The sequence below is a fragment of the Globicephala melas genome, chromosome 2 (genome assembly GCF_963455315.2).
Source record: "Globicephala melas chromosome 2, mGloMel1.2, whole genome shotgun sequence".
Lineage (NCBI taxonomy): Eukaryota > Metazoa > Chordata > Mammalia > Artiodactyla > Delphinidae > Globicephala > Globicephala melas.
This window is the reverse complement of record NC_083315.2, coordinates 175,950,179-175,966,109: the sequence shown is the minus strand read 5'-3', so window position 1 is coordinate 175,966,109 and position 15,931 is coordinate 175,950,179. Positions and strand designations below refer to the sequence as shown.

At 44.8% G+C, this 15,931-nt stretch overlaps 1 protein-coding gene across 1 annotated transcript in view; it reads right to left on the bottom strand.

The window, feature by feature from the left end:
* Positions 1 to 15,931, bottom strand: part of TDRD9 (tudor domain containing 9) — a 106,840-nt gene that overhangs the window by 28,984 nt on the left and 61,925 nt on the right. The window contains exons 13-23 of the mRNA XM_030883213.2: positions 15,793 to 15,897; positions 10,620 to 10,717; positions 9,707 to 9,838; positions 8,600 to 8,765; positions 8,448 to 8,511; positions 8,065 to 8,128; positions 7,618 to 7,662; positions 6,884 to 6,937; positions 4,545 to 4,661; positions 2,897 to 3,004; positions 790 to 890 (exon numbers count right to left, since the gene is read on the bottom strand). Of these exons, the coding sequence (XP_030739073.2) occupies positions 790 to 890; positions 2,897 to 3,004; positions 4,545 to 4,661; positions 6,884 to 6,937; positions 7,618 to 7,662; positions 8,065 to 8,128; positions 8,448 to 8,511; positions 8,600 to 8,765; positions 9,707 to 9,838; positions 10,620 to 10,717; positions 15,793 to 15,897 (1,054 nt within the window). The remainder of the gene's footprint in view (positions 1 to 789; positions 891 to 2,896; positions 3,005 to 4,544; positions 4,662 to 6,883; positions 6,938 to 7,617; positions 7,663 to 8,064; positions 8,129 to 8,447; positions 8,512 to 8,599; positions 8,766 to 9,706; positions 9,839 to 10,619; positions 10,718 to 15,792; positions 15,898 to 15,931) is intronic.

Sequence of the window (15,931 nt, the reverse complement as noted above, 5' to 3'; positions counted from 1 at the left end):
TTTTTTTTTCTTTTTTTTTTTTGCGGTACGCGGGCCTCTCACTGTTGTGGCCTCTCCCGTTGCGGAGCACAGGCTCCGGACGCGCAGGCTCAGCGGCCATGGCTCACGGGCCCAGCCGCTCCGCGGCATGTGGGATCCTCCCGAACCGGGGCACAAACCCGCGTCCCCTCCATCGGCAGGCAGACTCTCAACCACTGCGCCACCAGGGAAGCCCCCAATTTTAAAAATTAAAAATCAATTAAAAAACCCTAATAGCCTTTTCTGTGCATAAGCATTCTCTCTTGGAAATGAAAACTCAAAGTGATACTCCAAAACACACCACTTACTCCTTATCTGCAATTAAAATAGGCCAAATGTAACTGAGTTTTGCAATATTTGTCATCCAAAAATATTCAGAACATCTAAGTTCTAAATAACTATAAGCAGATAAACTCTCCTGCAGGCATCTCTGGCGGCTGGCAACTTACTGTGAAATCTGAGATGGATACACCCAAGTGCAGGGCACTTCCAGAGCGCCAGCCCTGAGCCTCATCGCGCCAGCCCTGAGCCTCATCACGCTACTGAACCTTCTCGGCACCAGACGTCCTTTAGGAGGAACGTGGTTGAAAGAGAAGATAAACTGCTCCTGACAACAAGATAAACCACAGCTGTGCTTTAAGAGCTGTGTCCTCAGCAGCCCGTCTGACGACCCATTCCACACGCTCCCAAGTTGAAAGAATCAGCCCCTGTAAACATAAAATCTCGTGGTTCTTTCGTAATTGCGGTGGATTACAAAAATACACTACTTACTTTGCACCATCAAACACGATGGATCTGACTTGGCCGCACTGTCTAAAGAGAGACTGCAGTTGTTTATAGTAGAGAAATCCATAGGGAGGAACGTGCTTCAGCTGTAAAACACCACACTGCATTAACAGGAGCAAACACAGAGCTCACAGTCATAATGTTCACAAAAGCAGAGCACGCTGTCTTTAAGCACAAGACGTAGACCCGTAGACCCGACAGCAGGGTATTTAAGGACTAATGACTTCTAAATTATAATAAGTTTTAATAATACATGTTAAACAAAGGCTAATTCTTCCCCTGTTAAAAGAGTCCAAAAGTCTGATACAGAAAAGTTAAGACTTCTCATTTTTACCTTAAAATAACCAAGCTGACTAAATACATCTTTTTAAACATAGTATTTCTATATAGGCAACAGCAGGAACTTAAATGTTAAAGGGAAATGCACCACTTGGTGGAGGAGGGGGTGCGTCCTCGCCCCGCAGGCTGCACTAACAGGAAAGGAGCTGCAGCAACCCCTCCCTGTCCGAGTGCTTTCTCCCTCCCATCAGGGCAATCTGTGTTCCGAGCTCCGGCGCGAAACTGGGAGTCCCCTGCCCCGTGACCTGCTTATCTCAGAGCCCAGCACAGCTCCGTGAGAGGCAGTGGGTGGCTGAAAAGCAGGGGCTGGGGACTCAGGTCTAAGCTCAAGTCCTGGCTTGTCAGGGTTCTGCAGGCAGAAAGTTATGGAGCCACCCTAGGACCCAACAGCCACATCACTAATTAAGGGGGACAATAAGTCCTCGACTCAGAGAGCCAATGTGAAGCTCAGAGAAGAATGAGAAAAAAGCACTCGACAAAGGCCCTCTCAGATGATAAGCGCTACGTAAACACTAGCCACACTTAGTTTTTATAACCACACAGCAGGTAACCTTTTGGCCCCCAGAGTGCAAGGTGAACACGCTGCCTGGCTGGCAAGGTGAACAGGCTGAAGGAGGCAAGCACAGCCCACGTCTGAGGAAATGTGCTGTGGGGTCCCCCCCCCCGGTGCACAGGTCAGGAGGGAGCACCACCAAGGCGTGAGAGGAAGCCAACCAGAAGGACTCGGTCCACCATGACGGTCAGTCCGAGCAGAGGCCCAGCCACACCTCCTCGAGAGCAAAAAGGATCTAATGACTGCCCCTTCAGGTAAAACCCGCCCCAGGTACAAACTGCATCTCAGCTGCCTCTCGGCCCCAGTGTGAGCACCAGCTCCTCTCCAGTGCTCTGCAGAGACCCTCTCCCTTGTGAACTCTTACTTCTTCAGTAACAGTGTGATGGAAACAACAAGAGGAGTAAGAGCTGGCAATGATGGCATGTTTACTTTAGGCCAGGAACTCTGCCACGTGCTCTATACCCCCTTTTTATTAGATATAGGCCGGTAATGGAACCCAGGGTCCGCTAAAAGCCCGATTGCCAAATGCTTTATTCCAGTTGCCTACCCTGAAGTGATCCTGTACTCAGGTTTAAACAAAGGGTCCACAAATGTTGATCTGATAGTCAGTGCCTGGGACTGACCATCAGATTTGCCCAAAGCTCATGTTAAACACCGATTTCCAGGCCACACTTTCTAGTTCAGATTCTGTGCCATGGGGCCTCAAATCTGAATTTCAAAATAAACACTCTCTAGGCGATTCTATTAAGCATGAATGGGGATCAGAGTTTAAATCACAGTACAAAGGTGCCAACCATATAACTCTTTACTTTGTGTAAAATGAAGTTGTCAATTAACTAAATGTTCTTAAATTTATGGAGAAGTATCTTAAATCCTTCAAAATGGGACATGAGCAGTCAAGGTTAGCCATGAATACCTAACTCTGCAAGGCTTCCTTTTTTTTTTTTTTTTTAGGCTTTCTTTTTTAAGGCTAGGTCTGCAAAACAGGACGTGAGACTGAGAAACTAGTGGATGCATGTGAAAAGGTCAGACAAGCCATGAAATTCACTTTAGGGGAAAAAAATCCACTTAGTACTTATAAAAATATAGAGGCAAGTGGGGAAATAAAATGTTCCGTGTTCGCCACATTGGAATGAAGCTCATCTGAAAACTGAGCACCCGGCCTCCACCCCAGAGAAGGCTGCCTATCTCTCCACCTACCACAATGGTTGTCTTTGGGTCTTTGCCCGCCAGCTCCCTCACTGCCATCTCTTCGTCGGGGTGCCCAAAAGTAAAGTAATTTGGATAAAAAGCACCTGCCAATACAACCTGGAAGAGAAACTTATTTTCATGAAGTAACAGCATTATTTTATCACTTTATCTCACCAATATACTAATCTCATCCCAGAATATCATCTACAATATAAAAGATGAGCTTAATGTTAAAAAACAAAAAAAACCACTGGACCTTTAAACCAATCAAGCAGAAAGTCACAATTCTGGTTACCTCCCCATAACCAAAACACTTTCTGCATGGTCTTTCCTCCAAGGAGCCTGAGTACTTTTCAGAATGAGGTTTAGAAAACAGTGGTGAGTTGAACAAGGATACAACTGATTGTACACACAGAGCCCTGGGGGTTAGCCAACTTTTTCTACATTTTCCCTGATATACTTACTTGTATGGGTCAGGCCCTTTCCCAAATGTTTAGATAAAATTACAATTAAGACACTTAGATTTAGAGCAGCAGGCTTGCATCGAATATTCACTTCTAAAAGCATGCTGCGAGGAGTTCCTTCTTCAATAAAAATATACTATATGAAACATACACCCATGGAAGAGTCTCTCCTAAACTTCTAGTAATTTTACATCCAGAGAAACACTCCATTTCCCAGCATCCCCTAGTTTACAGGATCCACCTAGAACCCAATTCTGTATGCGTCAGCCAACACACTGACACATACAAGAGGTACTCCTCCTCTGAGCCCCTACATCAGAAGCACTGGCCACCTTTCTAGGACACACTTCCCTCTACACAATGCCTAGATGGTTCCATCCAACAAGCTAATTTGATCATGGCCTCCAAAGTTAAAATAATTTTTCAGTGCAAGGGAAGAACCACATAATAATGTTAAGAGCAGTTATACTTCCTTAAAAGCCAAAACAAAAGGATCTCTCCAGAAGCAGTAATAACATCTAGCAGTCTTTAGAAACACTACTCCAGAGATTAGAAATGGGTCTGGATCATCAACTCAGTGACATGGAAAACCTAAACTAGGTATAAGACCAGAGTTTTTCTTGGTGCCCAAACACAGTATTAACACTATGGACCTAAAATCTCCTGTGAGGCATGATTTGTATCAGAAAGGGGAACTAGGGCTTCCCTGCTGGTGCAGTGGTTGAGAATCCACCTGCCAATGCAGGGGACACTGGTTCGAGCCCTGGTCCGGGAAGATCACACATGCCGTGGAGCACAACTAAGCCCGTGTGCCACAACTACTGAGGCTGCACTCTAGAGCCTGCAAGCCACAAATACCGAGCCCATGAGCCACAACTACTGAAGTCCGTGCGCCTAGAGCCCGTGCTCCGCAACAAGAGGAGCCACCGCAATGAGAAGCCCGCGCACCGCAACGAAGTGTAGCCCCCACTCACCACAACTAGAGAAAGCCAGCGTGCAGCAACGAAGACCCAACGCAGCCAAAAATTAATTAATTAAATAAAATTTTTAAAAAGCCGTCAGATTTCTAATTAATAACTGTAAGCTTTCCAAATCATTAAAAAAAAAAAGAGGAGGAAATAAGCACTGTCAAAACCACAAGACCTAATAAGCAGAAAGAACCAGGAAGAGACATCCAGGAAACTCCAGAGTACCTGCAGGATGAATCGCTGCTTATATGTATACTCTTGGTCCATGACAGGCCGCCGGGAATCAACATACATGTTGAACTGTGAGATTCTAGTCTTCAATTCTTCATATAATTCAGCCACCTGAGAAAAACACATTGGGAGATGATGTCTCCAAGTGATTATATTATTCAGAATAGCGAATGCACTAGAAAAGTAGTACATAATGGGGAAAGCATGAGTATGTCTATGGGATGAAACACTGCAGCTATTAAGAACCATATTATCAGGACTTCCCTGGTGGCACAGTGGTTAAGAATCCACCTGCCAGTGCAGGGGACACGGGTTCGAGCCCTGGTCTGGGAAGATCCCACATGCTGTGGAACAACTAAGCCCGTGTGCCACAACTACTGAGCCTGCAAGCAGCAACTACTGAGCCCACGCACCACATCTACGGAAGCCCGCATGCTCTAGAGCCTGTGCTCCGCAACAAGAGAAGCCACCGCAATGAGAAGCCCGCGCACTGCAACGAAGACCCAATGCAGCCAAAAAAATAAATGAAAAAATCTAAAAACTCATTTAAAGAACCATCTTATTAAAGATTAATTAATAAAGAATGGAAAGGATGCTCAATACAATATTAACAGAAAAGACCAGGATACAAAGCTGTATATGCTTCATAATCCCAGTTTATAAGCACACACAGGAAACCACTGCAAATGCACAAACACAGTCATCTACAGGTGTCAGAGGAGCAGGAGACTATGATCACAGCCTTTGCTCTAAGTCCTTTAAACACTTCCGAAACCTCTGCCATAAACGTATACTTCTTTTGTGATTAAACACAAGCTAAGAGGGGACTTCCCTGGTGGTGCAGTGATTAAGAAGCTCCCTGCCATCGCAGGAGACGCGGGTTCGAGCCCTGGTCTGGGAAGATTCCACATGCCACGGAGCAACTAAGCCCGTGCGCCACATCTACTGAGCCTGCGCTCTAGAGCCCGTGTGCCACAACTACTGAGCCCGCGCACCTAGAGCCCAAGCTCTGCAACGAGAGAAGCCACCTCAAAGAAGAGTAGCCCCCGCTCACCGCAACTAGAGAAAGCCTGCGTGCAGCAACAAAGACCCAATGCAGACAAAAATAAATAAATAAAAAATAATTTTATTAAAAAAAATCTTCTGTAAGGCTGTAGTATTGATACATACAACTTCTCTAATTAAAAATCAACTAAAAATTATGCAAGTCACTTTCTCTGATCAAAATGCAATAAAAACAAAAATATTAACAAAAAACAAGATACCTAAAAATATTTCTTTCTACCTGTAAACTCAAATATTCTTCTAAAAACTCTGAATCAAGGAGGAAACGAACACTAAAATAAGTTACAGACAGGGAAAACAATGAGATCCCTACATGTCACAAATCAATGAGATGTGCCCCAAACTGTGCTCATAAGAAAATTCACAGCTTTAAATACCTTTAATTAGAAAGATTGAAAGTATTAAGAAATTAAATTCTCATCTCAGTAAGACTAAAAACGTAAACCAAGAGACACAGAAAAACTAAATTAATGGAAAAAATTAAAAATCCTTTGAAATCCTCCACCTTTCCCCTTCCCTCAAAACACCTGCACAGTAAAACTGACAAATCAAACCAAGAGTAAGTTCTCTGAAAATAAAAACAAAACAGACAGATTCAAAAACAAACAAACAAACAAAAAAGACAGATTGTCTTGCAAACTGTGCAGTAAAGGATTAAATCAGCAGGCCAGGTTGTCCACACCCTGGACATTCCAAAGAAAGGTTTGGCTCCTGGCAGGTCACCTCCAGGCCCTTGGAATATCCTGCCTTGTAAGAGTGACTTTGTTTACCTGAGGCCTTGGACACAACAAACAGTTCATGGTAGCAATGCGACTTCTGTATGGTGGGGACATACAGTATCAGTAACCTCTGGAGGGGCTAAAAACTAAGGAAGTTAAGGTCAGCCATGTGGGCACCCCACACTTATGTAACGAACCCTCAAGAAAACCTTGGACGCCAAGGCTCGGGACAGCCTCCCTGGCTTGCAGTACTTCACGTGGGTTGTCACACATCATGCTGCCCAGAAGACTCCACTGGGAGAGGACGGCTGCAAGCTGGCACCTGGTCTCTGTCTCTCCTGGCTCCTCCCCACCCGCCTCTTACCTTTGCTGACCTTAATCTGTGTCCTTCAGCTGTAGTCAACTGTAACCGTGAATGGAACACATAAATTCTACCAAAGCTGGAAACGAGGATGTACTTCTTGGAATACTCTCTGCTACCCTGGGTACTGCTGGTACTTGATAAACATTTGATAAGTCATCTTTACATTCAAAGAATTTATAACTTACCTCTCTAATTCTCTTGATCTGAATGTAATTTAACCGTCCCCAGTCAAGTTCATCCTTTAAATACATAAAAGGATAATATTCAATATTAATGTAACAAATTAGAGCTAATTTGGCTACTGTAATCCATATATCTCAGCTAAAAGTATACACCAACAAGAAGATACACCAACAAGAAAAATAACATGGCTGACTCTGTAAAAGGTGACTTTCACGAGTAACTCCCGTAGTTATTTTAAGGCTACATCCAGGCATGGCAAATTTAAACACACACACCTATCAACAATCTTTAGAACCTAGTCAGTTTAGAAGAAGAACAACACGCAACCACGCCCACCCCAAAAAATGAAGGCTAACAGGTTGGTTTTTTCAAGCCCATTATCTAAAACTTTGCTGAAAACAGCAGAACGAAAAGCTTCGGGTTTCTTAGTTCTGAGCCAACACGCCGAGGCACATCCCACAGGTATTTAGTACTGGCAGCTAAGAGGCTCCTGACACAGGAAGGGTCACTACTGCCCAGGGGTGGGCGACAGGCAGCATGGCTGCCTCTGGGAAGTGACTACAGCTGAAGGTGAGCCCAGGAGCTGCCCTGGACTGCGGGCCCTAAGAACCGTCCACAGTGACCTCCGCTCAGGCTGAACACTGCCGGTTCACACACAGCGCTGAGGCTGAGCTAGAGAAGGCTCGGGAAGCTTCCACGACACGGGCAGCCATCCACAAAGAAACAGCTCACCGACCTTCGGATGCCGCAGCTCTCCTCTTTGTCTGCAAGTCTGCCAAGCCTAAAAACAAATGATCCAGAGTTTCAAAATAAAAAAATTCGGTTAGCAAATAAAGTAAGTCCAATTTCAACACATTCTGACCACAGAAAATTTACAAATTTAATTTTTCCAATCTACTTCTAGAATTGGACTCCCACCCTCATCTACTTCTCCCAACACAATTTTTTTTTTGTCTGTGCCGCAAGGCTTACAGGATCTCAGCTCCCTGACCAGGGATGGCACCTGCGCCCCCTGCAGTGGAAGCATGCAGTCCTAACCACTGGACCGCCAGGGAAGTCCCCATCTCCCAACACACTTTGCTTACTAATGGACATCGGCAACCCTCACAGTGCTTCTGGTAGAGACGGCATGTGCTGACAAGCGGTGGCAGCCGCCTTCACAGCTCACGCTGGGAAAACTTACCCTGAACGCTTCAACAAGTGCAGCACAGTCACTCTTACTGTTGCCACAGAAATCCACTTTGTTCCTATAAACAGACAACGAACAGTGTCACTTGACACCACTAAAACACAGTGACTTTTAAAAATATGAATGTTGGGGCTCCCCTGGTGGCGCAGTGGTTGAGAGTCCGCCTGCCGATGCAGGGGACACGGGTTCGTGCCCTGGTCCAAGAAGATCCCACATGCCGCAGAGCAGCTGGGCCCGTGAGCCATGGCCGCTAGGCCTGCGCGTCCGGAGCCTGTGCTCCGCAACGGGAGAGGCCACAACAGTGAGAGGCCCGCGTACCGCAAAAAAAAAAAACACAACAACAACAACAAAAAAAAACAAATATGAATGTTAAATACCTATATCCATCAAGATGCTGCCTAAAAGGCATCGCAAAAAAATTCTTCAAAGAAAGAGATGCCGCTAACAAAAGAAAAAACAAAGAGAAGATAAGACTGTTGGAGTAGCCTTACGTTACCCCCCATTCCCGCTTCTCGGCTCCCACACTCACCTATAATAAGACACTCGTCTAGACATCCAAACACATGTCCGAGGACTATGAGTTTACCAAGTTGCTGATTAACAGGAAGTTGGGCTAAAACTCTTCCTAAGAAGGTCAATTCACCATCATGGGGGTTTTCATCTCCTCTCTGCCCACTCACCGCAAGTGCTCCAACCTTTATAAAATAAATTAGTGCAATTAGCAAGCACTGATTTATTCACACTCTTTTCTTCCTTAAGGCAGGGAGTTTAAAACAGGAAACGACCAAATTTTCGTGAATAAGGTTCTAAAAGATACCTAAGTCAACTTATGAAAGATTGACACTAAAGTTTTTTAATACGTGTTTTGATACTCAGAACACATTTTATTACTTTTTAATGCTGAGAGGTGACGCTCAAGCTACCCCCACAAAAGTCTACTTAAGTCCCAGATTTAACGAACATGGCGCGCACAGCACTAAACCAAACCTCCAACCACCACGTCGCGTGGTCACTCACAGCCAAAACGTCCAGACTGTGCACAGAAAACGACGTCCTCAACTTGACTAAGTGTATTTTACGGACGCCCAAGCAGGTACCCAAGGTGTGAGAGGCAGCCCCAGCTTTGAGGGTCCGAGGCAGAACGTCCACAGCCCCAACAGGCCGGGGCACTGGGCACTGCACGCAGCGAGAGCAGAGCGTGGGTCAGAGGAGAGTCAGAGAATGCACAGGAGCAGAGCAGGGCTTCCAGCAACAGGAAGAGGAGAGGCTAGCATGAGGGTGAAGAGCAGAACTAGAGGGGAAGCGGGGAGAAGGCTCACAGAGCCAGGGCAGGAGAGCAGAGCTCTACGGCTGCCATCTCCTATCCAGCGCTTCTCAGCCCCGCCAACAAACAGCAATCCCCCACGGGGGGCGGCTGAGAGATTAGGAGCTTCACCTTCAGACAACTAACAAAGCTGGTCTGAACAACATATATAAAATCTGGAATCAAAAATTAGTCATGACATGCTTTTCCAAGCAAATGCTCATTATTTACAACTGTCAAAATATCTTAAAGATATCCACAGTATGAAACTTCTAAAATTCACCCAAAAAATCTTAGCTTTTCCTAACACGAACAAGTATCAGATGGTCCCACCTCCTTTAGCAGAAGAATGGTGCGTTCAATGTCACTCAGGCTAGGTGGAGAAAGGGCTGTTGCCAGCAGAGCCCTCGGTTCACCCAGATCAAGTAATTTCACTTTCAATATTGTGCTTCCTAATGGACAACGCTGAAAAGAACAAAACTTAAATTCAGAAACAGTAAAAATAAGTAAATCAATTAACCTATTCACATGACTAGTACTTTAGAGAGAGAAGGAGAGAAAAAGAAGAAAGGAAAACAGAGAAAGAGGGGTGGGAGAAGGAGAGAGAGAAATGGGAGATGAAGAGATGGGGGAAGAGAAGGAGAGAGAGAGATAAAGAAGGGAAGATGGAAAAGGGAAAGGGTGAGAAAGAAAGGAGAGGAAGCGGGGAGAGAGGGAGAGAAAGGAGAGAGAGGCAGGAGAGGAAAGACAGAAGCCAGTTCCACAGCATGAACTATAAAAGCACACAGCAGGGCTTCCCTGGTGGCGCAGTGGTTGAGAGTCTGCCTGCCGATGCAGGGGACACGGGTTCGTGCCCCGGTCCGGGAAGATCCCACATGCAGCAGAGCGGCTGGGCCCGTGAGCCATGGCCCCTAAGCCTGCGCGTCTGGAGCCTGTGCTCCGCAACGGGAGAGGCCACAGCAGTGAGAGGCCCGCGTACCGCAAAATAAATAAATAAATAAATAAATAAACACACAGCAGCAGCGTCTGTGGACAGTCCTCCTACAGGGCCAGAAACGTGACATGGGTGTGAAGTCCCTCACTGGTGCTTAGTGACTAGAAGCCAGTTCTGTGATTAAAGACGAGTTTGATCAGAAGTGATTTTTCTGGGATCAAAATCATACGACACTCAAAATTATATTAAACTATTCAGCAAACCTGTCTACAAAAAACAAACTATGTCATAAAGATGACCAAAGTTTATTACCAACATCTCAGGAATGACATGGTCGGGGATGGAGCTGTCCCAGAAATCCTTGTATATGAGTCTGTAACAGTATCCTTTAGACACTCGTCCAGCACGGCCTGCAAAGGAGAAACATTCAAACTCTGACGTTAATTACTTTAACACTAGCATAAAGATATACTTAAGAATAACCATTAAATATTAAGAAAAACTTCCGTTATCTTCCACCAAACCAGGTCAGTTTGGTAAAAACTTCAGAATAAGTGTTAGCAGTGATCTTCTATATACAGATTAAGTGCTGACTCCTACTCAGTGATATATAGTGGAAAATCCAATGCATATTTCTAAAGAGAACCACCTTGGCCCCAAAATACAATGGCAATCTAAACATTTTAAATACCACACATCTCCTGCAAATGCATAGTTCATACTGGTAAAAATACAGAGGTCACCAAACAAAAGTAATCAAGCTGGCGAGAGAAGCCCCAGTGAAACGGCTGGTTGTTACCCATCCCAACACCTCTGCAAAGGCGTCCTTCAAGACAATGGCTTCATATGAAATGACTGATCACACGCAAACAGCTCAAAACCAGGCCTGGACCACGGAGACCATTCTATAAACGACTGTTCTCTTGTGATGGTATTGCTTGTGCAATGGAAACTCCTTTATCCCCAAACACAATAAAATCTGAGAGACAGGAGATAGGTGGGGAGGGGGGATCCTTCACAAATACTCAGCTTTTAAAAAACAGGGCAGCCCAGGGAGGAGCTTTCCTTCCCTACCTGTGGAGCCTGGACTCCCATCCCCTTCTGCCCCCACCCACCTGTCCTGTCACAGGAGACTGAGTGCAGAGTCCAGACTGCTGCCTCCGCCACCATCTACCCACCGTATCTTCAAATGACAGGACTGTCTAAATGGAAAATCCCAAGGTAATGACAAAACCAAAATCAACTCCTAGAACTAATCGGTGAAATCAGCAAGTCACAGGGCACAATACCAACACACAAAAATCAATCACATTTCTATACACTAGAAATGAACATGTGAAAACCGGAATTAAAACGCCATCACAATCATTATAATCCCTCCAAATTAAACTGAATACTTAGGTGTAAATCTAGCAAAACATATACAGGGATCTGTATGCTGAAAATAACAAAATGCTGATTAAACAAATCAAAGACGACCTAAATAAAGGGAGACACACTATGTTCAGGGATACGCAGCTTCATCAGAGCAAATATATCAATTCTCCACAAACTGATGTACAGGTTAACACAATTCCTAGCAAAATCACAGGAGGCTAAAAAAAAAAAAAAAAATCACAGGAGGCTTTTTTGTGTGTGAATATAGACAAGATTATTCTAAAGTCTACATGGAAAGGCAAAGTAGAATAGCTAAAACAATTCTGAAAATGAAGAATAAAGTGGGAGGAATCCACCTGTTTCGTGATAAGTCTTACTATACAGTGATCAAGACAATGTGGTATTGGTAGAGAGAAAAACACACAGATAATAGAACATAATGAAGAATCAGAAATACACCCAGAAAAGTACACCCAAGCGACGTTTCACAAAGGTACAGAAGCCTTCAATGGGAGGAGAACAGTGGTGCAGGAACAACTGGGCATCCATAAGCAAACCTCACACCATCTACAAAAGTTAATGCAAATGGATCACAGATACAAATGCAAAACATACCTACGAAATGTCTAGAAGAAAACACAGGAGAAAAATCTTTGCAACCTAGGGCTAGATGAAGAGCTTTACACATGACACCAGAGGCATGATCCACAAAATGAGACACTGATGAATCAGACCACACCAAAATTTAAAACTTCTTCTCTATGAAATACCCTGTTAAGAGGATTAAAAGACAAAATATAGACTGGGTGAAATATTTAGAAACCATCTATCTAATAAAGGACTCTATCTAGTATATATAATATAAAGAACTCCCAACACTCAACAATAAAAATACAAACAATCCAGTTAGAAAACGGGCCAAAGACTTGAACAGACATTTCACTGAAGAGATACAGAAGACAAATAAGCACAAGAAAAGACATTTAAGCTCATTAGCATCAAGGAGACGCAAATTAGAATTGCAATGAGACATTATTATGTACCTTTCAGAATGGCTAGAATAAAAAATAGTGGTATACCAAATGCTGCCAAGGATGTGAAAAAAACAGATCTCACACATTGCTGGTACAACTGTAAAATGGTACAGCCACCATGGAGATAGTTTGGGGCAGCTTCTTATAAAAGTAAACATATACTTCCCACACCACCCAGTAATTGCACTCCTGAGCTTTTATCCCAGAGAAATGCAATTTTATGTCCACACAAAAACTTGTACATCAATATTCACAGTAGCTTTATTTGTAATCGCCAAGACCTACAAACAGCTCAAATGTCCCTCAACAGGTGAATGGTACTGTTGACCTTAAAAATAAAATAGTAATTGGGACTTCCCTGGTGGTCCAGTGGTTAAGACTCCACGCTCCCAATGCAGGGGGCCTGGGTTCGATCCCTGGTCAGGGAACTAGATCCTGCGTGCCACAACTAAAAGATCCCAAGTGCTGCAACTAAAAGATGCCGAGTACCACAACTAAGACCCGGTGCAGCCAAATAAATAAATATTCAAAATAAATAAATAAAAACAGTAATTTTACCAGCAAAATGGGTTTATTCAGAAATAGCAGAGAATTGCAATTTGGGACAAGCAAGCTAAGGCAAAAACCATAGGCAAGTCCCATATAAAGAAGAGAAACATTATTTTATAGAGAAAAAGGAGGAAGCTGGGAGGGGTTATTTTGAACACAAGTCCACTGGAGAAAAGTGAGAGTTCAGGGTGGGGACGGTTTCTCACTGGCCGAGTTGCTGGGGCAGATGACTTCTTGTGGGAGATGCAAGGCACAGTTTTTCCTGTTGGGGCCTATAACTGATACTTCTTTCCTGTTGCTGGTTCTTATTGGCATCTGAAGTTGACAATTCTTCCCGTAATTGAGCTCCAGTGGTACTTCAGGTGGTACCGAACAAGAGCGCCCCCTTCTGACCTCCCCCTCCATTTTAGAGAGGTTTCCCTTTACTAATTTTCAAAATACAATGGAATATTATTCAGCAATAAAAAGGAAACTTTTGACACATGCAGCAACTTGGATGGAGCTTAAGGACACTACAGCGAGTGAAGAAAGCCAATCTTAAAAGGTTACATGCGGTATGATTCCACCTAAATAATGTCCTTGAAAGGCCACAGCTATGGCTATGAAGAAGGGGTTCGAGGTCGGCAGAGAGTGGCAGGGGACAGTGTGACTAGAGATGCAGCACCAGGCAGCTCCTTCAAGGCAGCTGGAACAGTTCTGTGTCCTGACCGTGGTGGTGGCTACACATGGGATCAACTGGAGAGAAGTCTGCACAGTGTGAACCTGGGCGACTGACTAGGGTCCGCGGTCCAGCCCTGTGCTGACATCAGCTGCCTGGGCTGACGCTGCACCGGGGTAGGAGGTGTCGCCACTGACAAGCTGAGATGCTGGGGCTAGGGTTCAAGGGACTCTATGTACTATTTTTTGCAACTTCCTGTATGGGAAAAATTTTCTAATCATAGAAATTTTGAACATACAAAAAGACAAAGGATACAATTCCTATAATCTCAAGACTGAACCAAAAATAATCAATTTAAACATTTTTGTATATCTATTGGGTTGGCTTTTTTCCATTACACCTTACGGCAAAAACCAAACGAACTTTTTGGCCAACAATATTTCTAATCATTTCTTCTAAGCATAGTTTTACGTTCTGGGTTTTTTTGGCGGGGGTGGGGGTTGAGATGATTATAACAATACATAAGCTTTTCCCAAGGTGATGAGAAGCTCTCTATGACCATATTTCAGTGACTCCTTAATAATTCTCTTTTTTAAAAATTAATTAATTAATTAATTTTGGGGGCTGTGTTGGGTCTTCATTGCTGCACGTGGGCTTTAGTTGCGGCGAGCGGGGGCTACTCTTCATTGCGGTGCGTGGGTTTCTCATTGCAGTGTCTTCTCTTGTTGCGAAGCACGGGTTCTAGGCGTGCGGGCTTCAGTAGTTGTGGCACGCAGGCTCAGTAGTTGTGGCTCACGGGCTCTAGAGCGCAGGCTCAGTAGTTGTGGCACATGAGTTTAGTTGCTCCGCGGCCTGTGGGATCAGGGCTCAAACCCACGTCCCTTGCACTGGCAGGCGGATTCTTAACCACTGCGCCACCAGGGAAGTCCCTTAATCATTCTCTCCTAATCCCCCTCCAGGTAAGCCATTTCAAGAGAGGTAACACGACAACATGGTTAAAGTTGCGGGCTGTAGCCATACGTCTGGGTCCTAGTCTCGGTCCCAGCACTTCCCAGGGTAACCCGAGCAGGCTACTCCTTCTGTGTGTCGGCTGCATCACTGAGAAGTCGGGGTGTTAACAGCGCGCTATCTCACTGGGGGAATGAGGGGTAAATGCGTAAGTGCACGGAAAACACTTAGACTCGTGCCTGGCCTGTGGCGAGCATTCAGTAAATGTGGCCTCTATTCTGTTTTTTGATGTGGTAGCTTTATGACCCAACCCAACAGGTATTCTTGGAGCAGTCCTTCAGCTGTCCTCCCTGAAGGCTCTCTCATAAAGCACAAGCTACGTCTCAGTCCATGGCGAGAAGGCTGTGCCCTGGGGCCACTCCCTGCAGGCAACTGCACGGCCACTGTGGCCAAAGCCCCCCCCACCCCCCGACATCCTGGCCCCGACAAACGACTCCACACCCTCGTCTCCCCAGCAATACACCATGTGCACTCGCAGAAAAGGCTGACCCCTCCGTGGAGCCAGCTCAGCTCAGGAAAAAATCATCCCAGAAGGATGAAAACTTGGAGAGAAGTCAGAGGAAGGACTAGCAGCAATTAACAAGTGACCCGCACGGCTTCCGTAACTAGTCACTGTGAAAGATGACAGGACTCTCATCCAGTATGTGCAAAGGCTCTTACCTACTTCAATGGACACAAGGAGGATCGTGGATTTGAACAGAGAGCCTGACAGTATGAAATGCTGTTGCTTAGAACTTAAAACCAGTTCCAATAAAGGAAATCTCTGAATAAGACTAAAGGTACAAAAAGCAAAAAATTCAAGAAGACACCTGAATGCGCCACCAACTCCTATTATTGTGCTGGAACACAAATGCCTTACCTTTTCTCTGATCACAACTGGTTTTAGAGGCCCAGCTCAATCGCAGGCTCTGGTAGTTCGTATCTTCATCACAAACCAGAGTTCTAGTCAAACAGAAATCTATAACTGTCATTTAAAAAAGAGAATGTAAACACCAGGC